This window comes from Equus quagga, chromosome 1 (assembly GCF_021613505.1).
Source record: "Equus quagga isolate Etosha38 chromosome 1, UCLA_HA_Equagga_1.0, whole genome shotgun sequence".
Lineage (NCBI taxonomy): Eukaryota > Metazoa > Chordata > Mammalia > Perissodactyla > Equidae > Equus > Equus quagga.
The window spans coordinates 167,851,273-167,877,786 of record NC_060267.1 but is presented as its reverse complement, the minus strand read 5'-3'; the positions used below and the strand labels follow the sequence as shown (position 1 = coordinate 167,877,786).

At 49.7% G+C, this 26,514-nt stretch overlaps 1 protein-coding gene across 1 annotated transcript in view; it reads right to left on the bottom strand.

Annotated features, from left to right (window-relative positions):
• The window catches only part of BFSP2 (beaded filament structural protein 2), a 64,144-nt gene that overhangs the window by 31,296 nt on the left and 6,334 nt on the right, over window positions 1–26,514 (bottom strand). The window contains exon 2 of the mRNA XM_046655532.1: window positions 343–425. Coding sequence (XP_046511488.1) covers window positions 343–425 — 83 coding nt within the window. The remainder of the gene's footprint in view (window positions 1–342; window positions 426–26,514) is intronic.

The following is a 26,514-nucleotide window of genomic DNA, read 5'->3' as shown; positions in this document are numbered from 1 at the left end:
CAGCATCATGGAGAATTTGTTAGAAATGTATATTTGGGGCCCCACCCCAGACCTATTGAATCAAAACCTCCGAGGGTGGGGCACAGCGATCCCAGGTGACTCTGAAGCACAGATGATTTTGAGAACCCCTGCTCTAAACCCAGTGACCCTGGGAAAAATCCCAGAGCCCTTGGGGCTTAGTGTGTATCTACAAGGAGGGTTTGAGCTGGACCATCTCGGCTCAGATTGTCCCGGGGCCTCTGTTATCCCACCCCAGCCTTCCAGGAGGTGGGAGGTGAGTGCTCCAGGTCACCCAGGAATCTGGGCGTGGGGAGGGACTGTCCCCTCTGCTGCAGAGCGTACCTCTCTTTAAAGTCATCTGCACCCGCCTGGATATTCTCCGTGTGCAGCATGAGCCGGGCGTTTTCCAGGACTGCTTCTCCCACCTGCAAAGATCACACATAGCAAAGGAGACAAGGTCACTGCACGCTTGCCCTCACTTCCCACCACGACTCGTGCTGGGCTCACAGGCTCTGGGGAACCTAGAGCACCTTCCTTAGAGCAAATATTTTTAGAATTCAAGTGTCCCTTTCTAAAAATGGGGGCAGGAGATAAACAATAAAGCATAAAATCTTTATGTCTTTTTTGTGTGTGTGTGTGAGGAAGATTGGCCCTGAACTGACATCGGTTGCCAATCTTCCTCTTTTTGCTTGAGGAAGATTGTTGCTGAGCTAACATCTGTGCCAGTCTTCCTCTATTCTGTGTGTGGGATGCCACCACAGCATGGCTTGATGAGCAGTGTGTAGGTCCCCTCCTGGAATCTGAACCCGCAAACCCTGGGTCACCGAAGCGGATGCATGAACTCAAGCACTACGCCGCTGGGCCGGCCCCTGGATGTCTTTTAAGGGATTTTAGAGGAGAAAAAGATTACTCAAAGGCAGACTTGTTCAGAACCTCTGTCACAATGGTGCGCTTTTGACTCCCCAGCAAAGTTTCTGTCTCCTTCGATGAACCTTCACCAGCCTGACTTAGTGGCTCTTAACATTTTCTGGTCTTGGAGGCCTTTGAAAAGCTGATGCAATCTCTAGATCAGGGCTGTCCTACAGAACCGTCTGTGATGGTGGAACTGCGCTCTGTCTGTGGTGCCCAACACGGCAGCTGTGGTGACTACTGAGCACTCAAACTGTGGCAAGGGCGACTGAGGAACTGAAAGCTTAATGTTATTTAAATTCAACTAATTTAAATGTGAATAGCACATGTGGCCAGCCGCCACTGTATTGGACAACGTGGCTCTAGAATTCGTCCACCCACAAAACATCCATGTAAACACACATTGTGATACATTTCAGGGGTCTCACGGAGCCCTGAAGAGTGGTTTTCCAAACTTGGCTCTTTAAACCCCTCAGGGTCCCCCACAGGTGGGGACTGGGGAAGGTGGTTCTCTCTTTAACCCGAGAAACTTCTTTTTATATATGTAAAAGTGCAAATCACTGTTTTAAGCTATTGTCAGTTCTTTTACACTTGAATGTGAATGAGTTGCAAGCTCTTTATTGACCAGGAGGAGGACTTCTGGCACCAGAGGTCATAGAGGGGAGGAGATGACAGAGAGCTGGGAGGGAGAGACCCATTTGCCTGCTCCCCTCTTTGCCCCATAGCCGGCTGGAGCTGAGAGAAGAGTAGGTTGCTAGTGGGAAATTCAATGAAATGAAACAACAGAAGACGACCCTATGGGCACAAGGGGGAGCACAATCCTTCTCTTACCCGGAGCTGGAACTTGGCCCCCCCACCCCTGTGCTCCCTCGGTTCCCCCAACAGAGCCCTATCCCACTGTGTTGACCTGGCCCCTCCCCAGGGTGAGTTCCTTGTTCATTGCTGCCTCCCCAAGGCCAGGCTTGTGGCTGACTTTCTATAATACTTGTTGAAAGTATTTTAAAATGTACCCAGGATTTTGCTTCTATTCAGGTGTGGTGAGGCCAACAGATCAGGAGATGACTGACACTGAAAAGATCATTTGTTACTCACAGTTCCCAAGAGGATGGGGCAGCCACACCAGGCAGGGCCATGTGGGGAGGCACCAGGGTTGGTCAGGAAGCAGAGGGGTGAGGAGAAAGTATGGGCAAATGGCTTTATTGTGGTTTTCACGGGAAGCAAAGGGCAAGGCAGGGTAAGCAGCTAGGATTGGATAGTTTGAATAATTTCAGTGGTCTCTGGACTGGAGGGTTGGTCCCTAGTTGTTTGGTACCCAGACCTGAGATGATTAGGGCAGGAGAATATTGCCTCCTGGAGTATAGAGCAGAGAGAGGAGGTAGGTAGGGGTATGGACCTAGGAATGGCTGGTTTGCATACGGGAGGCGTGCTCACAGGCAAATGGTTTACCATGTCTAGGATTAGCTAGCCCTGCAAGGGGCAATCTCTCCCCATGAGTGAGGCCCCAGATGCCAGAGCATCAAGAGTACAGAAAATAAGAAAGTGTAGCTAATGCCACTGATTATAGTTCATCCAAAGGGCTCTAGCCCTGGGAGGCCTCTCTGAGAGCTGGCTTTGGCTGCTCTGGCCGAGCCCTCGCCTCCTCCTCCTTTGGCCGCTGCATCTCCCACATTCAGAAGCCCCATTCCCAATCTCTGAACTCTCAGTGATGCCATTTTGCAGATGACGAATTAGAAGCCCCAGGCGATCGCCTTGCTTGATTTCTCACAATGATGCCTGTGGCAAATATTTCCCCCTGGTGTGGGACCACAAGCGTCTAGACTGTGGGTTCAGAACTACCACGGTAGAGAAGATGGCTTCAAAAGTGGTGTAGACCAGGTGGCCATGCAGGGGCAGACGTGCGCCTGGAGCTTAGAGAATTTGGGAGACTGGCTTTAAGAAAAAGGATAAAAAATGACCGATACGAAGGGGCGTGTACGAATGAAGGACCCTGAACTTAAATTCTTCACTTGGAGCAGCTTCGTTTTGTTTATCTGTTCCTGTTTTTTAAACCTGGGACCCAGGGGGTGCAACAGAAAAAGTAAAACTGAAAACAAAACTCTGGGGCGTGTGTGGGATAGATGTGTATCCTACTTAGAGTCACTCAACTCTGGAAAAGCAGGAAGACGGCTGGAATGCCATCCCCCCAAGTCCCGGCGCCGGGAATCAAGGCCGCTTGCATTTGCATGGCTTTCCTTCTTCGCTGTGCTTTCCGGGCGACCACAGCACCGAGCGGGTGAATTTGTACCGTGGCCCCAGCAGATGGCAAACTCTTTAACTAAGAGGCTGCCCGAGCCAGCCGCGAAGTCGGCAGGAAACGCAGCTGCTGGAAGGCGAGGTGAGGGGCGCCGCTCCGTGTCCTTGCTCCTCGCCCTCCCTCGGGGTTGAGGACAGGAGGGCTTCCCGGGATAAGCTGTCCGCGGGTGTGTCCTAGGAGGTCCGTGCAGCGCTGGCCTCAGGGACGCTGGAGCCCTCGCTGCTTTAGCTGGTGTTTAGTCACAACCAAGGGTTCCTTCAAACCTCAGTGAAGGCTAATTATATGCCCCGACTTGCCCCAGTACGGTCTGCTGGCCCTGCCCCGCCATCTCCTCCGCGGGCGGGATCCTAAAATAAACGGCCAGCCACGGCGCAGCCACCGAGAGCCCTGCGCTGTCCCGCGTGCGCCCCAGCCTCGCGGAGAAAACATCCTCTCTGCTGTTAGTGGTGGCTCAGCCTCCCCAGCTGTGCAATGGCCAGTCAGGCGGCGTGACAGGGCCGAGGACTGGGATGGTGGCCAAGGCCACAGGCAAAGCTTGGAGCCTGCAGTGGAACAGGGAACATCTCGGTCTCTACCTGGGAAAGCTTCATGAAATCCTCCCCGGGACTGAGGAGGAAAGGAAGAGGGAAGGGAAGTCGGACTCAGTGACCGCGTGTCCTGCCTGCTGCTGGAGCTGGCGGCTTGTAGCGGCCACGAGCGCAGATCGTTACCTATTGCAGGCATTTTGCGAGCCAGTTGTTAAATAGCCACCGTGAAAATTTTAATTTTGTGAACTTATAATTATATAAATTATGTTAAAAACACAGGTAATAAATACTCAAAATACAAGGGTCATAAATACTCATCACTTCCTCATTGGGTTACTACGTCAGATGGTCATCTCGGCTCTTGAGGTCACTTGCTTCCACTGTACCTGTGTGGTGGAAACACTGTATAATCGTGTGCTACTGGGCGTCTCTTCCCAACTCTTCATTCAGTGACAGGCTGTGGGTAGCTTGCTATCAGCCCCGTGAGAGTATTTACACCAGGGAAATTGGGAAACATTTAGTCATGGAGAGCCGATTGTTAAACAGATACCAGCCCAGCGATGGGGCCCCACGCTCTACTAAGACTTAACATTCACGACTTCGCTAAATGCATGCCACCCTCTGATGCCGCGACCAACATACCCATTTTACAGACGAAGATGCTGAGGCTCAGAGAGCTTAAGTAAATTGCCCCAAATCACACAGCTGGGAAGCAGCAGAGCCAGAATGCCAAACCAGACCAACAGTGACTCGAAGTTGTGCATATTTTTGTCATCAGCTTTGGAAACTAAGAGGCACATCAGAATCAAGAGAGACTCTAGTGGAGGATTTTCTGTCTTTTTCCTGTAACAGAGAACTGTCAGGACTCCTGGTTCCGTCATGAAGATAAAGAGATATCTTCCTACCAGGTGTGAGGATGCTAACCAAACCAAACCAAAGCTAACCTAACCGAACCTAACCAAACCAAACCTAACCAAACCAAAGTGTCTCCCACTCCAAACCCCTGAGCTTCCTTTTCAGAGCCCTATACGCTGAGAAGAGCTGGGGGCTGACCTGCGGCTCCAACTCTGAAGGCCTAGAGGACTCGTCTCGCCGAGCCCTTTGCTGCAGGCCCAAGAGAAGGAGGATCATTTGTATTTAAAACTGCGAGAGATGTACGTTAGCCATGTGGTCCTCTTGGATTTATGGCTGAAGCAGATGCAAATTAACTTCGCCTCTCTGATCATCTTTTCTTTCCAGGAGGGAAGGCAACAAAAATAATTACGTGTTAAGATGTACAGTCAGTGGCCTGATGCTGCGAATACAAGTGTACTTACTCGTGACCCTGGAACCATTCTGCCCTCTTTTCTAGTAGGAAGAAAGTATAAACTAATGTGATAGTAACACTTAAGAGTAGACCCTGGGGATGGGCAGGCTGGCAGTTTGCACGTGGCACGCGGGGAAGGCCAGCAGAGGAAGTCTTTGTCTCTCTCCTTTTGCTCAAACAGCTGGAATCCTACCATCAGGGTGACATGACTTGTCACCAGGTCTCCTGTTAAAAAGAGATACTGTTTGCCATAGCAGCGTTAGTGGGAAGTACTCTGTGAGATTAGGTGGTCTTGAGAGGGTGGGACTCAGGGCCTGTCCCCTCCATAGCACTTTTAAAAGCGTTATCAAAGTTTTGCTGGAGTGAGAAACAGAGACGCCTTCGAAGCATACAATTCGGTCTTGGGGAACAGGAGGGTTGAGTACCAGGAGGATGGGCAGTCGGAGGTCCTGCTGCCGTGGGGTTTGTTCTGAGAGAGATGGTGCGGGAAGGGGACAGGGAGGGGCTGACCACTGGCCCGCATCAGCCTGGACTGCTCTTGGGTTGGCACGCAGCTCCAGTTTACCTCCCTCGAGCTGTCTTCCTCTCGCCTCCACGTGGAGGCTTCCTGCGTATACCTGAGACGTGTGGTTCTCAAAGTGTGGTCCCTGGACCGCCACCATGAGCACCACCTGAACCTTGTGAGGAATGCAAGTTCTCAGACCCTGCCTCGGATGTCTGAACCTCTGGAGGTGGGGCCCAACAATCTGGCTTTAACAAGCCTTCTGGGCGCTGACGGTGCACACTCCACTGGAAGAACCCCTGCTTTGCACAGACCTGCCTCCAGTGCTGCTCACGCTGCCTCCCAGGCTGCTCCTGGAATTCCTCCTCGTCTGTTTATCTAGAACACCTTTTGTTTTACCACCTCACACCCCTCACCCTGCCCCTGAGAAGCCCTGCCCCACTTTAAAGCTCATCTCCAACATGGCTTCCTCTGTGAAGCGTTTCATTCTCCCACTCACTCACTCTCGCCTTCATTTCTTCAGCCCATGACTGTTGTTTCCTCTGTGCCAGGCTCTCTGCTGGTCGCAGGGGAATGGGCAGCTGTGGTAGGAGACACAGTTAGAAAGGTAGGCAGGGCCCATCACAGAGAGAAGGCCTTGGGGATGAGGGAAAGGAGGTGGGATTGACTGGGAAGCCATTGAAGGGTTTTGAGCAGGACACAGGTGTGATCTGTGTGCTACGCGGATCCCTGACTCCAGCGGGAAGGGAGGATTGTGGGATGCAGGAGGCCACGCCGAGGGCCCAGCCAGCGGCTCCTGCAGTAGTCCAGGGGAAAGGATGGCGGCCTTGACTAGGGGGTTGTGGGGACAATGGACAGAAGCAGACAGGTTTACCACATATTTAGGGGTGGAACAGTGGGTTTTGGGTGATGGAGCAGTCACAGGGAGAGTGAGAGGAATCGAGGCCGACCCCTAGGTTTTCAGCCTGAGCTACAGGGTGCCTGGAGGGGCCTTTGCTGACTCCCGCCTCCTCCTTGGATCATTCCTGCATCAGGGCCACTGCCACCCCTGTGGCACACGCCCCTATCGACCACACCTAGTAGACAGTGACAGGGTCGCTTATCCTTGAACCTAGCTCACTTGTTTGGACCAGTTACTTGGGTAACTCTAAGGTTTGGTTTCCTCTCCTGTAAAATGAGGATGATAATACTCCTTGGCTGGTTGGGAGGAGTAAATGAGCCACCGCATGTGACGCACGTGGCCGGCTGCCTGGTGCGGAGCCGGCGTTCCACAAATGGTAGCCCTTGTTGTCACTGTCCTCTGTCTCAGTACAGAGCAGTCGCTCAGTGACTGGCGAGTGCGTTTGGTGGGTGTGTGTAGTCTGGCACTGCTCCCGCTCCACTGCACGGGCAGTTCAATGAAGATTTCCATCTAGCGGCTTGATTTTTTTTTTCTTGTAGTTTTTCCTGTCTGTAGTCATTTGAAAAGCCCTGGTCACTAGTACCATGATGAGGATTTTATCCCTTCCTGTCGCTGTCCTCACTCTGGGTGTAGTTATTAAAATAAATGGGGCTGGGCGTGGCGGGGGAGGGATTTGAGCACCACTGTGTTTTAGAAAGTCGAGGACAAGCAGCGTTTTTAAAAGGGTATCATTTGGGCCAAGGGTATGATTCATGCTTCCCTCGGAGTTAAAGATATTGGCATCCCAGCGGTTGGAGCTGCAGCTGGTGGGAAGGAAGTGGGCAGGACCCGGCCCTGGGGAATTAGACTCAGCTGTGGCAATGGCAGGAGGCAAGAGTTCCTGGAAAGCCTTCCCACGTTTATCCGACTTTCAAGTTCAGGGAGGATGCTCAGCATGACTTGCTGCTAGCAATTAACAAACGAAGTCATCGTCTGTCCCTAGTATCCCACAGACACTGCTCCTACCAGGACAGCGAAGGCCACCATGTTACCAAGCCAACAGATGCTCTGTGCTCATCGTGACCTGCCAGCTGCATTTGTCACAGATGCACCTTCCTCTCGTGGCTTCCATGGCACCATCTCTCCTGCTCTTCCTCCTGCTTCGTTGACCATTCTTTCTCAGTCTCCTTCACTAGGTCTTTCTCCCGTATCTGACCTCTACATGCTAGAGTTTCTCGGGATTGGGTCTTAGGCCTGTTCTTTTCATCCCTCAGTGATCTGATCTAGTCACATGGATTTAAACATATGTGCTGATGACTCTGCATTTGTATCTCCAGCTCGGAACTTCCTCTCAGCTCCAGACTTGCGTTCCACTCTCTCCTTGACATCTTCTCTACTTGGCTGTTGCTCAGACATCTCAAATGTAACATGTCCCCAAATGGAATTTGAGATTTTTGCTCTCGAATCTTTTCTTTCCCCCTCCCCTTTAATCTTCTCTGTGTCAGGAAACAGCACCAACATCCATCCAGAAACCAAGGAGTCTTGACATCTCACTTTCTCTCATCTCCCACCTCTAATCCAACACCAGGTCTAGTCAACTCTACCCCCACAATGTATCTCAAATCCATCTACTGATCTATCGCCATCTCCGCTGATATCGCCCTGGTCCATGTCACCATCATGCTCTCCCATACCAGTGCCACATCCTTCTAACTCCCTGATTTGTTCTTCCTTCCTCTAATCCCTTCTTCATCCGCTTCCAGAATGATCTTCTCAAACTCTTCACATCAGACCATGTCACTCTGATTAAATTAAAACTCTTCAGAACTGTTTCTTAGGATAAACCCAAACTCTGACAGTGGCCTCCGGGCCCTGCATGCTTGTCAACCTTCCCATCACTCGCAAGGCTCCAGCCATGCTGGCCTCTGGTCTTTCTGGACCATGCCAGTCTCTCTCCTGCCTCAAGGCCTTAGCACCTGCCGACTCCTCTGCCTGGACCACTCGTCTGCTCTTCTTTGCATGGGTGGCTGCCTCATCCTGATCACTTTACCCAAGGAAGAACCTTCCTTTACTCTGGCCCTCTCTGCCTTGTTAAAATTCTCTAAACACTCACCACAGCTTGAAATTATTCTCAATTTTTGTTGGTTGGTTTGAGTTATTATCTCCGTATTTGCCACTAGAATATAAACTCCTTGAGGGCAGGCACCGCCTTTCTGTCCTGCTTGCCGTTCCCTCCCTGGCACAGTGAGGGGTACAGTAGGCGGAAGGTGAACTAACGAGCCCAGCAACAGTGCTCCTCTTCATGGAGGACAAGGCAGGAGAGAGCTGATTGCACCTGGGGTTACCTTTGGCACCTCCCTCTCCCTCATCTCCTAAGAGACAACCATCAACTCCTCACGTCGACGTGCCCAGTCCACTCCTGCTCCATCATCCAGCTTCAGGCCCTGAGCCTCTCTTTCCTGGTTTAACGTGATAGTCGTTCCCTGGGGATGGAAGGTACGAGCCCAAGCAGCGGGCTCAGACTGCAGCTGCGAGTGGAGTTCCGGAACATGTCCTCAGGCGATGGAGAGAATTCTGAGCATTGTCCCCAAGACAGTTCGCCCCCAAGCACAGTCACAGCCACTGGGTGTCCAGCAGGAATCAGGCACATCTGAGGGCTAAGCCGGATCTTACTTCGGAAGGCCAGGTCAGCGGACACGTCTGAGTCTGTGCTGCAAATAAGCCTTGACCTCATCATCAAACTGTGCTCTGGACGAAGAAAGGATGTCCTTGTAGAAGAGGTCACAGGAGCACCGAGTCGGGGGCCAGAACCGCTGGGTGCTGTTATCCATCATCACTGGGCAGTCAGGAACGCCCTGGTCCCTAGACGTTGCCCTCTGTCGTGATGAGGACCAAGTTCCTTAGGAAGCCTCTCCACCCCTCCCAGTTGTGGTTCTGGACTCTCCTATCATCCTGCCTCCACCCGCCTGGGAAGCGGGAGGGCTTGTGTGGACAGCAGGAGTCCGTACTGGACACTGAAGAGGTTTACCCACCACTGGCTATTCGTATGTCGTCCTGGGCGCATGTGTCGGAAGGGTTTGTTTGTCGTGGGCCAGCCCTTCGGGGCCTAATTGTCTCCGGGTGCCCAAACAAAATCTGAGTTTTGAGCACCAGACACATCAAGATTGAGTGACCCTCGGAGGGTCTCTTTAGACAGCCAGCTGCTCTCCCGCTGTGACATCTCTTTCTCTTTTCTAGATTTGGAGCAACTGCTTTCCAGCCTTTCTACTGGGATGAACTTACTAGGAAGCAGATTTGAACTCACCTTTTACTGGGGGTGTGCTCTTGACTAACCCCTCACAATGTGGGCCTTGCTCTTCTCTCTACATTCATCTCTTCTTCACTCCCCTGCTATGAACTGAACTATTTTTCTGAACAGCCTTAGGCCTTTCCAGCTTTGAGACCTTGACTCATGCTGCTGCCTCTGTGTGTCATGACCTAACCACACCACTCGGCCTCCATGCTTTCCTTCTTTGCCCAGTGAACTCCTATTCATCCTTCAAAACCCAGCTCAGGCTGCACTGGGCATCCTCTGTACACCCCGTATCCCCTGTGGGTATATCTCTATCACTGCAGTTGTCATGCTGGAATTTATTCTGATCCTTTTTCTGTCTTTCACCACCACTGACCTGTGTGTCTCCAGGACAGGGACAATCTCTCATCTCTGCCTCCTCAGCACCCAGCTATGTGCCTGGCACACAGGTGCTCAGTAAATATCTGTTAACTGAGGAGATGGGGCAGCCAGCAGAGGAGAGCAAACTAACACAGTCATTTAAGGCAGAGCAGAACCAGACGTGTGGAAATAAGTATAAGATGGCTGAGAAGCAGAACCTACGATTTGGAGCCAAAGTTTCTTTATAAAACCCAGAATTGAAGAAACCAAACAAATCAAACCCAAACATTTTTAAAGCACTTACCATGTTTTGTGCCACGATAAACCCTTCACAGGCAGGACCTCATCTGGTCCCTTGACCCAGCGTGAACGGTCATATTAGTTATTTCCATCATACGGACGAGGAAACTGAGGCCCAGCGAGATCAAGTAATTTGCCCACAGTGCTGAGTGGCCCAGCGGAAGTTACTCCACATCTGTCTACTCCACAGCCCACGCTCTTTTTCTCCTTTTTAAAAAAAATTTTTATTATGGGAAATTTCAACTGTATAAAACTATATATAAAGGGAGAGAGAGAGTAGATCATGGCCCCCCATCTCCCCACTTCACTCATCAAAATCTCACAGCTCAACTCCCACCCACCTCTACTCCTGAGATGACGTAGATATCACGCCATCTGTGAATATTTCAGTAGTCCACGCCCTCTTTCGTACTTCTTGTGTTTTAATTTAAAAATGATCAAAGCAATACGTATATTTGAATTAAAAAGTTAAACAGTACAGAAAAGAAATGCTTGTAAAGAGGAGCGCTCCCCTCCCCGGCCTCTTATGCCAGCAGCTCCAGCTTCTCATCTGTCAGAGCCTGGCCCGGATTTCTGCACATTTCTTGATTGTCCAGAGACCAGCCCTGGACATGGTTGTTAACTCCCCAGCAGACAAATGAAGATTTCGCGTCCTCACTTTTCCCACCCTCTTTTCCTGTATTTACTGGCCGCCTTGGTAACTGTAAATAATAAAGCTCTATTTCTTGCTCTATCAGTCACGGACAGTGTCTTTCTCACACTTACTCTCTCAGAATCACAGATGTTTTATTTTCTAAGGTCAAAAGAGAAGACGAAAAATCAGTTTAATTACTAAACTACTGATGTCTGTGTGAAATATAGGTCCTTTCTGCTAAGAATTATGACATAGGTGCCTGACTGTCAGCAGCTATGGGCAGAAAGCCAAATGGTTTTATTTCCCAACCGAGCGTCCTCAGGCCTGCAGAATGATGTTAGCGATTTGATTATTTTTCACGGTGCTCCCCTCTCCAGGGCATGCCTGCAAAACCCACACGCAAGAGCTTGCTGACCACCGTGCTGGAATCATGAGTCTAGCAATAAGTAGCTCAGTTTCTTCTCTTGCAAAACGAGGCAGCTTTATCTTGATAGTACCCAGTACACAGTAATCGCTTAATAGATGTTTGTTAAATGAATGAATAAGTGATATACATTTAAAGAGCCAAATGTGTGAAATAACACTGAGAAACCATCAGATTGGCAAACCTTTGGGAGGTGAGGCTATGAAGAGAGCAGAGCTCTTACAGTGTTTCTGGGAAAGTAAGTTTGTGCAGCCACTTTGGGGAGCAATTTGGCAGTGCCACAGAAAAGCTGATGACAGGCACAGCCCCGTCCACTCCCAGGGACTGACCTAGAGCAGGGTCAGAAACTTTTTTTAAAGGGCCAGATGGGAAGTATTTTAGGCTTTGTGGGCCTACAGTCTTTGTTGCAACTACACAGCCATGTCCTTGTGGTATGAGAGCGGCAGCGGACCCTCAGTACGTGACTGGGTGTGACTGTGTTCTAATCAAACTTTATTTACAAAAGCAGGTGCCTGGTCGGATTTGGCCTGCCCCTAGTCTGCCCACCTCTGACCTAGAGAAATCTCCTGAGTGTTCATGAGGTTTAGGTCTCCTCCTGTTTGCGACAGAGAAAATTGGAAGCAACCTACATCTGTCAATAGGAAAATTCATAACCTATGGTATATATACAATGAAATGCTACAGGTATCAACATGGATAAATCTCAAAAACAAAATGAGGAGTGAAGAAAGTGAGTTGCAGAAGGAAATAGTACATGATAGTTGATTTTATGTGTCAGCTGGGCCATGGTGCCCAGCATTATTCTGGATGTTTCCGTGAGGGTGTTTTCAGATGAGATCAACATTTAAATTGGTCGACTTTAAGTAAAGTGGGTTGCTCTCCATAATGTGGGTGGGCCTCATCCAATCAGTTGAAGGTCTTACTGGAACAAAAACTGACCTCGCCCGGAACACTAAGGGATTTTGCCGACAGATTTTGGACTTGAACTTGAATATCAGCTCTTCCCTGGGTCTGGAACCTGCTGACACCTTGACCTTGAACTTGGAGCCTCCATTATCCTGTGAGCCAATTCCTTAAAGTAAATCTCTCTCCGTTTACAGAAACATCCCATTGGTTCTGTCTTTCTGACAACCCTGATTAATACACAGTATAACACAATTTCATAGAAAATTGAAAATCATGCAGAACAATCCTATAAAGTGTTTGCTTACATATACAGTAAAACTGGAACAGCATTTGTGGGAATGATAAACGCCAAATTTAGAGCCGCGGTGGCCTCTGGAAAGGGCACAGAGATCTGAAGGGAGCACGAGGGGGTTGCAACTGTGTCCAAAACCTTTGATTCCATGTTATAAAAAAAAAAAGGGTCTGTAGCAAATAACATTAAGGCTGACAATTTAGGATGTTGGGCACCCTTTTTAGGTCTTCGAACTATTTCATAAATGAGGAATAAAACGAGATAACCAAAACACCTAGGAAAGGAGAACGCAGCGAACGGCGCGAGGTGGGGCTCTAACAGGCGCGGAGGGGGACTGGAGGCGGGCGGGTGGAGCCGGGGGCGCAGACATGCGGGGCAGGGGAGGGATCCGAGCCCAGAAAAGGCCCCCTGGGGCGGCAGGGGACGAGGATGGAGAGGGATTCTGGGGCCTCAGGTCGCGGGCGGGGACCAGCGCAGAGTGTGGGCGCGGCAGCGGGGCGGGCGGGTCGCGCGGGCACGGTCACAGCGGCGCTCAGTGTTCACCCGAGGGTGGCCCCGCAGGGGCTCGTCCCCGCCTTCCCTCCGCCAAGAGCCGTCTCCTGGGCGCCCGCCGAGCGCAGGGGACGCGATGAGGCTGAAGCGGGTTCCAGTGCTGGTTTCCCGTTTCCGGGGGCGGCTGCTGAGCGCACTGTCAGTGCCCCGCCAGACCCTCAGGGAGTGTTTTGTCCCCACGGGTCCCTGTGCTCATCCCTTCGCAGTCAGCCCCTGGGGTGCTTCTCAGTCCCCGGGAGTGGTCCCTCGGGGTGACTGACAGGCGTGGGGGTGAAGGCCAGCGCCCCGGCTGGCTCCGAGGTGGAACCTGCCCGCAGGGTCCCCCGCCGGGTCAGGCTGACGCCAGGACTGCGCCCCAGCTGTTACCTTGCTCCCTCCTCCCTCACAGCTGTCCCCTGGAAGCACCTCTAGGAGATGTCACCTGCTAAAGAATCCTAGACTTGGGCTCTGCTTCTTGGGGATCCACGTGAGACAAGCGTTCTCCTCAGCCTCCTGCTCTTCATCCCAGAATCCCTCTGGGGTCAGGGTGCCTCCAGCCATGGTGTGTCTGGAGTGGAGCTGGGCACACAGCCTCTGGAATCAGACCACTTAAGTTGAAAGTCTTGTCTCTTAGCTGAGTGACCTTAGAAAAGTTACTGCTCTGTGCCTCAGTTTCCTCAGTTTAAAAAAGGGGGTCATGACAGTATTGGCCTCTTAGGATTGTTGTGAGGTTAAGTGAGTTAAGATACGTGAAACCTCCCCAACAAATTGCAGCATAGAGTAAGTGCTCAATAAATGTCGATTTGGTTAATCTCCACTGGGACTAAAAGGACACTTAAGGGCAATCAAGGCATAGATGTGCTTTACCCTGAGCCTGGGTCTGCAAACAGTCTCTCTCAAGGAAGAACTTTCCACTCCTTTCTTCTGCTTACACTTTGGCTGCATCCAAAACAGCAGAGGGCGTGGGCGTGGGAGAGCAGCAGGAAAGAGCCTAGCCTGACATCCTCCCCTCCCCAGGCCTTGGGCCCTACCTGGGGGCGGGGGAGAGAACAGGGTCAACGGGTTGAGTAATATACTCACTGGGCAGTCTATTTACCGAATTGAGACTGGGTTTTGCGACTTGCAGTGAGCCGGGAATTTTTAGTTATCTATGAGTGAGCAGAAAATCCAGGAGACCATCCGTGTTTTCATCCAGGGTGGGAGACAGTATTTACCGCCCAGCGAACAGGCTGAAAGAAGTTCCTTTCAAACCAAGGCTGCTTTTATAACTTTACATCATGAGTCCCTCCTGTTCAGCGCCTTGCCATCCGTCACCCGCCCAGCACTGTGCTTGGCCGGCAGCAGGCACTCAGCAAGGTGTGGGTTTATTGACCTGTCATCCCTTGTAGACCTCTAGGTCCTGGAGTCCACAAATCTTGACTCTACTATTTGAATCCCCACAGTGCCTGGTGCAGAGCAGACCCACATTCAGTGCCTGACGAACGAACATCATAAAACCGAATTCTGTGCCAGTCTCATAGCAGCTACCACGACAAACGTTATCCTGCGAGACTGCTGGTGAGGAGGGGGACAAGGCCAACACACGCCGACATCACTCAAGATCCTGTCCTCACATGTGACACCAGTCCCGCCCATGGACTGCGGGCTGCAGCCTGATCTCTGACACTGACGAAGCTTTTCCCACTCGTGTTCTTCTCGTTAACTTTCACAAGCCTCGGGACCACGATGGTGGGTGCAATGATCTCTCTCCTTTTGCAGATAAAGAAGCTGGAGGTGGGAGAGATTAGGGACCTGGGCAAAGTGTTTGGTGAGCTGAGACTGGGTGAGACTCGGGACCCCTGACTCTAAACGCAAGCTCTGACCTACAACCCAAAGCCACAGAAAAGGCACCTGAAAGAGAAAGCGGGTAGGGGGATTTCTTCCATCACCAATGGAAGCAGGAGGGGATAAGAACAGACTTGCTGGCTAATGTATGCAAAGTCTCAGGGCAACGTGAAATTTTATGGTTGATTTATAATCCTCAGGAAATCAGGAGCTGTCGTGGAAATTCTGACGTGAACAGAGCGACCGCGCGGCGGCATGAACGGCATGGCTGGCCTCTCAGGGTGACAAGGGTGGCTCTGGTGGTGAAGGGATAATTAGAGGCATCCAGTGCTTCACACAAATAGCATTTTGCAGCTGGGTGACTTGGGGTGCAAGACAGTTCCTGGAGCAGCCAGAAGGTGGCGCCACTTGTCAAGAGAACAGGTCAGGGGCAGCAGCCTGGGACGCCCCCATCTCCAAGGGGCTCCCCTAGCACTCTGATTTGGCCTGGAGGCCACCTAGTGGGATGCTTCTGAGACACCAAGGGTCCATCCCTGATCGCCCCTGTGCAAATGCTTATTCCTTCCCCTGGGGTGCCACAGAGGTGGCTGGGCAGAGGTCAGAGGAGAGCCTAGCGATCCACATTTTAAGGACTGCAGACAATGGCATAAATTGCTACCACAATTCATTAAGCACTATGGCACTATGCTCAGTGCTCTAAGTGAATTATTTGCTTTAATTCTCATGACAATCCTGTGGCGTAAATATTATCCTTATTTTACAGAGGAGAACATTGGAATTCAGAGAGGTTAAGAAATTTGTTTTAGGTCACAAAGTTGGTCAATGGCAAAGTCGGAATTTGAATTCAGTTCTTTTGGACTCTGTAGCTTGTACCGTTAATCTCTGTGCTGCACTTGTCCTGGCCCCCTCCTTCCTGCCCTGCTCTCCCCGTGCCTGGTGCTGTGCGGGGTGTTAGGTTCAGGGATGATCTGACCGCATGTCTGCTGTCGGGGATCCTCTGTGTAACATGGAGGCCCAGGATGACAGCAGTGGGCGTCTGGAGCCGTGATGGTGCGTGTCCCGGAAGGGGCAATAAGGGTCACTTGTATCCAGCATCAGCTTTAGCTCAGGCCCGACGCTGGGGCTCTTGGAGTTGGACATTCCAGCTGTTCGTTGGTTCAATTTAATCTGGGTTTCTGTGATCTGGGTCAGTGTGGGCTTCGCTCTCCCTCAGTAACCCCCGTCTAGCCAGTTTCTCCCTTCACTGCCAGTTGGAAAGACCTGGGCTGTATTCTGGCAGTTGTGGGGGGTTGATAAAACTGCCACTCATCAGCGTGGGGGCGTGGGAAATGGAGGAGGCCAGCATGTGCCGAACACTCCCGGTGCCAGCCGGCCGACCAGCAGAGCCGCCAAGGATCAGGGCACTGGGCCCGTGGGAGGGCTGTTTCTCCTCTCGGCTTCGTCCACTGCTCGGGGATAATGAGGAGCAGGGGCAGGAAGGTCTGTGGCCGGGCCTTCAAAGATCAGAGAACCCCACCCTCTCACTTTCCAGGTGAGGAGCCTCAGAACAGGAGGGATTTGCCGCAGGGCACACAGCCAGTTAGCAGCCAGAAGTGCAGACAGACGGGGCAGTTGGCTGCACCTGATCTCTTCGTGTCCATGAAGAGGGTGGTAAGGTGACCACCTGCTCCCGGAGTTACGAAAGGGAACCCGGCCATGCCCTGTGTGTCTGCAGGAGATGTCAGTTTGATCCAATCTCTTCATTTAACAGTTGAGGAAACTGAGGTTCAGCGAGGTGGAGTAACTTGTCCAAGACCACACAGCAAGTTAGTGACATTTACTGTGTTTCTGTTATATGAAGAGCACTCTCGTAGGCTCTCTGTACCGTGGCTTTCCTCTTTGAGCCCCAAGCTCCGTGTGGTTTGATAGGATTGCAGATCTGATTTGAAGTGCAAAAGGAAGTGAAGGTAAAGTGGATTAGGTGCAGAAATATTGGTATTTCTGGAACTTTTAAAATGACATTTGAGGAAATAGGACAACAAGTCGGAAATCAGGACTATAATGTGAAAAAATCCAGAGCTACTATTATGGGTTGAATCGCACCCAAAAGATGTGTTGCTGTTCTGAGCCCCAGCACCTGTGAATTTGACCTTATTTGGAAATAAGGCCTTTGCACATGTGATCAAGCTAAGGTGAGGTCATTAGGGTGGGCCTGAGGCCAACTGACTGGTGTCCTTAAAAGAGGGAAATCTGGACACAGACACACAGGGAGGATGAAGGCAGAGACTGGAGTGAGGCGTCTACAAGCCAAGGAGGGCCAAGGATGGCCGGCCTCCTCCGGAAGGTAGAGAGGAGGCCTGGAACAGATGCTCCCTTAGAGCCCTCGGGAGGCACTGAGCCTGCGGACACCTAGATTTCCAACTTCCAGCTTCCAGAACTATGATGGAATAAATTTGTGTTGTTTTAAGGCACCCAGTTTGTGGCACTTTGTTGTGGCAGGCCTAGCACATGAATTTAGCGACCTCATTAGCTGGTTACTTTGCTGGGCACTTCTGTTTGTTGAGTTAACCAATATTTATTGTGCATCTACTATGTGCCAGGCACTGTCCAGGGTGCCAGAGAAAGAGCAGGGGAGCTACGTCCCTGCCTTGCTGAGCCTTGCTGTCTAGTTCACGGGCATTATGCCCCAGGGTCCTCACAACAGTGCTGTGAGATAGGGCTCATCCTCCCTCCAGTAGAGACCAGGAAACGCCCTCTCAGGGGGTTCTCGAGCGGGCCAGGGCCTCACGTCTGGTAAGGATAAAACTGGACCTTATCCAGGACAAAGTGGCTACAGTAAAGCTGGGCTCTTTCTGAGGCCACCACCCTCCTCCTTTCCATTACACTCTCTTCACCTCATTTACAGCTCAGGTGTGTCACTGGGGAGAGAAGGGTGGCACAGGTGGGAGTGCCAGCCCCAGAGATGCGTCCAGCTCAGCAGTTCTGAGGCACAGAGAGGGCCCTGTCTCTTAAAGTCACAGCACAGCCTGAGAAACTGTGCCCCACCCGCTGGCATGGAGGGTCCTGCGTGAACCCAGAGACCCCTCACACGCCAGCTCTGTCTCCAGGCCTCCCTCCCCCCGCTGAGGATGAGGAGGCTCAGGAAGCCCAGGTTGGGCGTGAGGAAGTGGCTCCACAGGCCTGACCGCTGGCTGCCGGCCAGGCCACGGTCCTCCACCTGCGTGAGAGTGTTCACAGAATATCAGCGAGAACCAGCTGGGGCGCTCTGATCCTGGTGGAAAGAGACAGAGATAAGACCATGCCATCCTCGTCTTTGAACAGAGGCAAGGACACCCTGCAACCACAAAAACTCAACATTCCTCGCCCAGCTAGCACGAGTGACGCTGCGTCTTTACTAATGACAGCCCCATGCCTGTCGTTCCTCCTGTCTCCTGGATAAAACCTGTAAGATACCCAGTCATTGCCCCATCCCAGTTCCTGACGGCATCAACGCAGAGCAAGTCCTTGCTCTCAGACTTTCACCCGGATCACCAGCATAAGCCCAAACCTCAGAACAAGCCCGGCACGACCCCCTCTTCCTGAGACGTCCCAGGCTCCCCTAGTGGGTTTCTCCCCCACTGCAGCAAGATAATAAACCTGACTTTGTCCACCTATAAGTGTGTTCTCGGAGGCGTGTGCCTCACCCGCAGACCCAGCACCCATGGGGGTCAGCAGTGGGGACCCCTCCCTTGTCACCCCCTACGATGAACTCTCAGCTCTTCAAGTAGCCTGTGGAACTGGCGGGGCGGGGGGGCGACTACCCTGCAGGGGACAGGGACCCGGAGACACTGATGTAGGCGTGCGTTTTACGGGGGACCCGCTGCCCGTGGTGGAGGGGAGCACCCCCAACTCGGGGGAGTTCATGAACTCTGCTCAGATAAAGACATTCTGCCTCGAGGACCGGCTGCTCAGCACATTTTTCTGAGCATTAAAATCACTGAACAAGAAAAATAGAAATCCCTGGGGGGGCTGCACCATTCCCCGGCAGCAAAGCTATTAAACTCTGAGGCCCAGCCCTGAGCTGTCTGACGAGCTGGAAGCCGCCCAGCCTCGCGCGTCCTCGCTAAAGCAGTCAGATCCAGTTAGAGCGGTGCTTGCGTAAGGCTCAGTCACTGTTTCTGACACATTCCTCCAAACTGAGAGAGGCAGAGAAGAGGAGAGGAGGGAAGTTCCTCCCAGAGTCTAAACTCCTCACGGAGAACCGCCCTCGCTGACTCTGACTCCATCTTATGGAACAGCGGGCCCTCCGTGTCCCGCAGACCCACTTAGCCTTTAGGGCCTGGGGTCTGAGACAGACCGACACTGGTCTTACAAATAGTAGGAAGGGGTAAACAACACTGCATTGATCCAGGCTGGGATACTGACTTAATGAGCAACAGCATCTCTGTGGGCCTCAGTTGCTCTGTCTGTGAAATGGGTGTTATGGGCTGAATTGTGTCCCCCTCAAATTCGGATATTGAAACCCTAACTCCCAGGACCTCAGGACCTGAGGAATTTGGAGACAGGGCTTTTCAAGAGGTAATCAGTTAAAATGACGCCATTAGGGTGGGCCCTAATCCAATATGATAAGAAGAGGACATCTGGACACAGCTGTACAGAGGGAAGGCGATGTGAAGACACAGGGAGAAGATTGCCGTCTACAAGCCAAGGAGAGAGGCCTCAGGAGAAACCAACCCTGCTCACACCTTGATCGAGGCCTTCCAGCCTCCGGGACTGTGAGAAGACAAATGTCTGCTGTTTAAGCCCCTGGTGTGTGGTGCTTGGTTATGGCAGCCTGAGCAGCCTAACACAAGGGGCACAACCCCAGCCTCCCGGGCGACACAGACATTGTTGAGAGGATCGAAGGAGATAGTAAAAGTTCTTGTTAAATCCTGCCCGTTAGTGTCACGCAAACGTGAGGGTCGTCTCTGACGCCTGCAGTTCATAGTGGAAGTGTGGACGGTCCTGTCTGCCTGAGTCTTATCCAAGGGCGCGATTTTGTTAGGAGAGGCTGGAGGGGAACCTGTTCAACCTGCAGAGTGCCTGTGCCCGCTCCAGGGCGCGCCTGGGATCTGGGCAAACCACCCCCGAACTCAGAGGCCTGCCCGGGGCTGCCCACTGCAGTTAGTGCCTGACAGGACCGGCCTTGGGGGTGCAGAAGCCACACTGGGGGTCCCCAGGCACCTGCGGACCTGAGGTCTGAAGTACCCCCAGGAGCAATTCACCTGGCAGGCAGTGCTCCTTCGGGACAGGGGCAGGAGCCACGCTCAGTGAACCCCACGTCCCAGGAGCTTCACCCCCTTGTCTCATTTACTGCTCACAACCCACGAGAGAGCCATTTCCACCCTTATCATGCAGATAAACAAACCCAGGCCCTAGTAAGTTAAGACACAGGCACGAGTTTCCTTGACAAGTAAGTAGTAATACATTCCTTTATCAGATAACCTTCCTCTTCAGAGCTGGCCCGGGGGCAGGCCTGAGGAATGGCTCTTATCTGCGGGGTGGCACTGAAGATGATGAAGATGTGGCACAATTAAAGGCTGCGGATGGTGTCTGGAAGCGCTCTGGGCAGCCAGGGCCCGAAGGAGGTGCTGGGGGAGGGGACAGGGTGTGGATGGGCTAGGCAGGTGTGGGCAGTTAGAATTCAGGGCTACTTTGCCTCCTGTGTCACTTTGCCGAGTCTGCTGAGAGGGGGGCCTCGCTACCTTCATTTCTCTCCCTCCATGCTGCAGTGTTTCCCCTAAGACTTATCGAGATGGTTATTCATCAGTCCTTGAAATAAATAAATACAAGTAGTTTTCCAATAGCAGGTGGGTTTTGTGATGGGTTTTCCGCTTCCTGGGCACTGCTTTTCATTCCCCTCTCATCACAGCTGACACAACTTCTCATTTCTGCTGAATAATGCGTTTGGGACAGTCAGCTCTGCTAGCTCATTTTCAACCAGATAAGTGAGTCTTTATGTGCTTTTCCCCAGCCAGACCACGATAAACTAGGTTTTATTTTCCTAAATTGAGTCCTCAACTTTGATGGGTCAGCATCAACCCTCTGGGGGAGTGCTGAGGACAACGTTCTGCCTCCCCCTCAAGAGCTTCCGCGTGTGTCCTTGCGCCAGCTGCCTGCATTAAGTTTTAATTTCGTTCTTCCAGAGAGTGCAGGCCATTAGAAGGTCTTTCCTCTTGCTCTATATACGGGTGTTTAGTTTTGTTGGGTTTTTGTTCAGAGACGAGGCTGTTGCGATGGGTCTTTCCTCTCCCGCTGGGACGTCAGAGAAGGGTTCGCTTGCTTGTACAAGGCCGTGGGCTTCCCCTGCCCCAGACCTGGCTGGAACGCCCCTGCCTCCCCCCAGTAACAAGTCGCTGGCAGGAGTTTTATTTATTACTTTTTTTTTTTCAGGTAAAACATTCTAACAGTTCAAAAAAGTCTACAGCCCAACATAAGCCTGCTCCCAGCCCTGTGTCGAGTCCCGCAGCCCGCTCACTGGAAGCATCCATTGCTACCAGCCCATGAGAGCTTCCAGAGTCTGCCCCCCCACCTTTTTAAAAACACAAATAGCATAGCGTTGGCGTGGTTTGCAGCCTGCCTTTTCACTCAAAAATACACATTGGTGCTGGTTCCACGTCAGTCTATGAGGAGCGTCCTTGTTCTTTTCTTGCAGCCGCACAGGACTCAGCTGCGCTCTGTAGCCACCTCCGGCATTCAGGTGGTTTCCAGCATTTCTCTCTGGTCTAGGCCTTTATCAAAGCTCTCCACCCCTGACTGCAGGTTTCCGACTTGAAACCCTGAGTCGGTCTGACTCTGTATTCAGCCCTTGCTGTCCAACCCTCGGTTGGCCGCCTTCTGTGTGTCGTGGCAAACCCCCTCCGTGGCAGGCTCTGGGGATGGAGTCAGGGGCATGGGCTGGGACCTGGGAAGAGCTTGGTGCTTGGTGGTGAGACAGCAAAACTCTCGGCATAAATGATGCCATCCAGCCCCCACACTAAGGGACCCAACCAAACTCCGGCGGGGCTCCCATCAACCCTAGGATGCCCCCAGCCCCCTTAAATGCCTGCCTGAGAAAGCTCAAGCTGCCAAAAAAATTTATTGTTCATTTCAGCCAAAACCTGACGAGAGGCCTCTGACCGCCCTTTTCTTAATTACTTTAGAAAACTTAGAATTGTAAATCCTTTCTCTGCCCCTTTGAGATATAAATCTACAACCTGGCGTGTTCCCTCAAGGACATGGGAGCCATCTCTGGGAAATGCAAACATCTATGGAGACAGCTCTCCTCTCTTCCAGTTCCTGCGGGAGGCACAACGCTAACTCGTGGGCGCCCAGCTCCAATTTGCTCCTGTCAGAAAGATATGAGAAGCGTGTTTCTCCTCTGGATAAGTACCGATTCGCAAACACGGGTGGCCTGACCACATAAACCACCGCCACCCCAACCTCCTCAGTACTTTTCCTTTAGCACACCCAGGTCTAAAAGCCTCTTCGTTCCGTGGAGTTGAGCTCAGTTCTGTACCAAAGTCTCTCTCCTCTACTGCAGTAGTCTGAATAAGATCTGTCTTGCCGATTTTAGCAAGTGTCCAGTGCAAATATTTCTCTTCGACTGTTTGGGAATCTGCCCCATGCACAGACTGCCTTGCAGACGGTCATACCAGGTCCTGACTCCCATCCTTTGTCCATGCTGGGTCCCGGGCTGAAGGGCCATCTTCTGGCATGTTCTTTGGGTCCCACATTTAGTCCCCACTTCCTCGTTCTTACTTAGGACCAGCCAACACCCTACTCCTTCTCTAAACCGCTGCAGTGTGTGTGGATTGAGCAACTTGTGAATGCATGTACATAAGCACAGTTATTTATGGTATTATTCACTTAATGTCTGTATCTTCAAATTTATTCATTTTCACAAACTGTAATTGGGTGTTGATTATGCACTCAGAAATTTACATACATTATTTTGTTGTATGATAAATCATAGACCAACCCTATGAGGTAGATATTCTATCTTCATTTTTTTATGAAAGGCTCAAACATATTTAGAAAGAGAGAATGATGTAATGGACCCCCACATACCCATCCCCCAGCTTCAGTGAATATAAACACATGGCTCATTTTGTCTCACCTGTACCCCCTCACGTTTCTGCTCAGCCCCAGAGTATTTTGAACAAATCATATCATCTTATTTCTTCAAATATTTCAGCATGTACTGCTAAATTATAAAGATGCTTTAAAAAACCCACATAACTTCACAACCATAACCACATCTAAAATTAATGAGAATTCCTCAATATCATCAAATACCCAGTTCATCTTTCCTCAACTGTCTAATCTATTTTTTGTTGGTTTGAATAAAGTCGATTTCAGTGGGTCGATACGTCAATTTAATCTCTTTCAATTCTTAGGTTTCCCCTCCATCTCTCTTTTTTCCCCCTTGCAATTTTTGCTTGTTGAAAAAATTGGATCTAGAGTCCCGCAGTTTCCCACAGTCTGGATTTTGCTGATTTCGTCCCTGTGGGGTCCGTTAACACGTCCATCTGAACACTGTGTTCCCTACAAATTTGTAGTTTTATATTGAGGTTTAATCACATTCAGTTTTGGGTTTTTTTTGGCAAGACTACTTCATTGGTGGTGGTGTGCACTCCACAAGGAGGTGCATAATGTGTGCTGGTCTCTCGTTTTGTGGTTTTAGTAGCCATTTGATGATCATTATTGCCTAGATCCATTATTTTATTATAGCAAAGTGGTGATATTCTAATTTTATTTTAATAATTAATATTAACTATAAGTATAAACAAAATAAATAATAATTACGTCACTATTCATTTTCTAGCTGGAATACTTCTATAAAAAGACACTTCCTTTTTTAAATTCTTTCTTTCTTTCTTTTTTAACCCTAATGTACCTATCGGTCTTATAGGAAAGACTGGAAAAATGCCTGATTCTTTCTCATTATTTACCAGTTGTCAAAATAATGAGTTGATTCCCCAGCAGACTTCAAATGTAGTTAATTAGTGGGAGGGTTTTTTTTTTTTTTTTTTTTTGCTGAGGAAGAGTCACCCTGAGCTCACATCTGTTGCCAATTTTCCTCTTTTTTTTGCTTAAGGAAGGTTAGCTCTGAGCTAACATTGTGCCAATCTTCCTCTTTTTTGTTTGTGGGTTGCCGCCACAGCATGGCTGACAAGTGGTGTAGCTCCGTGCCTGGGAACTGAACCTGGGCTGCTGAAGCAGAGTGTGCTGAACTTAACCACTATGCCACAGGTCCAGCCCCTGGGAGTTTTTAAAAAATATTATACTGACCTCATAGATTTAAACATATTTGCTGTGTTTCAATCCATTGCAGTTAATATTCTCCTTCATACTCAATCATCTTTGGTTGGTTGGAGCTTATTAAAACTGGCTGCTTAGTTTTTTGATATGACTCTATTAGTTCTTTATAGTTTACTTGGTGTTTGGTGTGACAAAAAGTTTCAGACTCATCTTGTACATTTCCTGCACCCAAACCTGGATGCAGCCATTTCTCTAAGGAGCCTCTGTTCTTTTGGTGAAAAGTGGTAGTTAGAAACCAAAATCTGAGGCTAAAAAGGCTCATTGCCACTGGGTTGGCCGTTGTTTCTAGGTCTTGTCACTGGCCAGAGCTAGGAAATAGGCATATATTTTTTGATCATATACCCCATGAGTTTATACTGATAATTCCATTTTAAATTCAAGACTAAAGAATTGTCACTAAACCTTATCAGTCTTACAATTGTGTCTCCTTTCACCCACACTCAAAGTCTCAGTTCTAATGACACAAATATAATTAGTCTTTTGCTTTATCCCACAGTACGCATGCACACATACACTAGTGTCTGAATGACAATGCCAGCACTACAGCTAACAATGTGGTTACTGAAAATAATCTCATTCTAATCTCACTCTGCATCCCCACCAGGGATGTACAGTCAAGTTACTGTGGCTTACTGTTGGAACAATTCTAATCGGGTGATTATACCATCAATATGATATGTAGTTAGATTCATTTGTTTCCATTTCCTCTTGATTTTTAGGATTTCCTTTTTAAGATTTAATTTTGTTTTTTAATTCTGTAAAATATTTGCATGGTTCCAAAGTCATCTCTAAACAAGATAAATCAAAAGAACTCTAACGTTGATTCCTTTTCCTTCTGCCCCACACCATCCCTCCTCCAAAAAGAGATCATTTAAAAACATTTGTGGGTTTTTTTTCTCTGTTTTTTTCAATTACAGTCATGCATCCCTTAATGACGGGGGTACGTTCTGAGAAATGTGTCATTAGGCGATTTTGTCATTGTGTGAACATCATAGAGTGTAGTTACACAAACCTAGATGGTATAGCTATATACCCGGGCTCTATGGTACTAATTTTACGAGACCACTGTCATTAGATGTGGTCTGTCATTGACTAAAATATCATTATGCAGCACATGACTGTAGAAGCAAATATGTATGTATATGTTCATGTCCCTTCCTCTTTCTTAGATGAATGGTAGGATGACATACACACTCTCCACCTTGCTTTTATCTTGATATATCCTGGAGGTCACTCTGTAATAGTTATAGAGCTACTCCTCATTCCCCTTGTGGATGTATCACTGCTTATTCAACTCGGCCCTACTGATAGGTATTCGGGTTATTTGCAGTCTTTTGTTATGATAGATCTGATGGAAAGGAACAGCTTTGTGCTTCCTTCTTGCTCCTGTTTTTGCCAGTGTGTCGTTAGAAGAGATTCGCAGAAGTGGGATGTCTGGATCAAGTCATATACACATAAATGCATATCTCACTTGTCCAGATGCGCCAGATTCCTCGCCATGGGGACTGTGACGTTCTCTCTTCCCGTCAGAGCTGTGCGAACTTGCCCATTTCCCTAGCGCCTCACCAGCAGCACACATGGACACACTTCTAGAGTGTCGCCAATCTGATACGTGAAAATGTCATCTCAGGTTGGTTTTTGTCTTGTTCTGTTTGTAGTTCTCTTATTATGAGTGAGGTTGAGCAACCTTTTATATAGTTAAGAGCTATTGTCACTTATTTTTATGTCAACTGTCTGTTCATATCCCTAATCTATTTAAAAATACACATGTTGTTGGCTTTTATTTTAAAACTCCAAATTTTACCTGCTGTTTATAGAATAGAGTTATTAACCTTTTGTATTCTAAATTGCAAATACTTTTTCCTAATTTGTCATCTATGTTTTAGTTTTGCTTACGGTGTTATTCTGCAATGCAAAACTTAAAAACTTTTGGTATTCAAATTTATCAATATTTTTCTTCATTGCTTTTAGATTTTGAATTATAGCAAGGAAAAATTCTCCCACACTCAGGTTATAAAGGAATTCACCCATGCTTTCTAGTTGTACGGTTTCTTTTTTTACATTTAAATCTAGGATACACTTGGCATTGGTCCGAATGGTACAGTGAGGGATGGGTCCAATTTTATTATTTTCCTATGACTATCCAGCTATCTGAATACCACTCACGAAAAAGTTCATCCTTTCTGTCATTGGTTTCACCTGCTGCATTTAACAATACTAAATTTCCACACGCA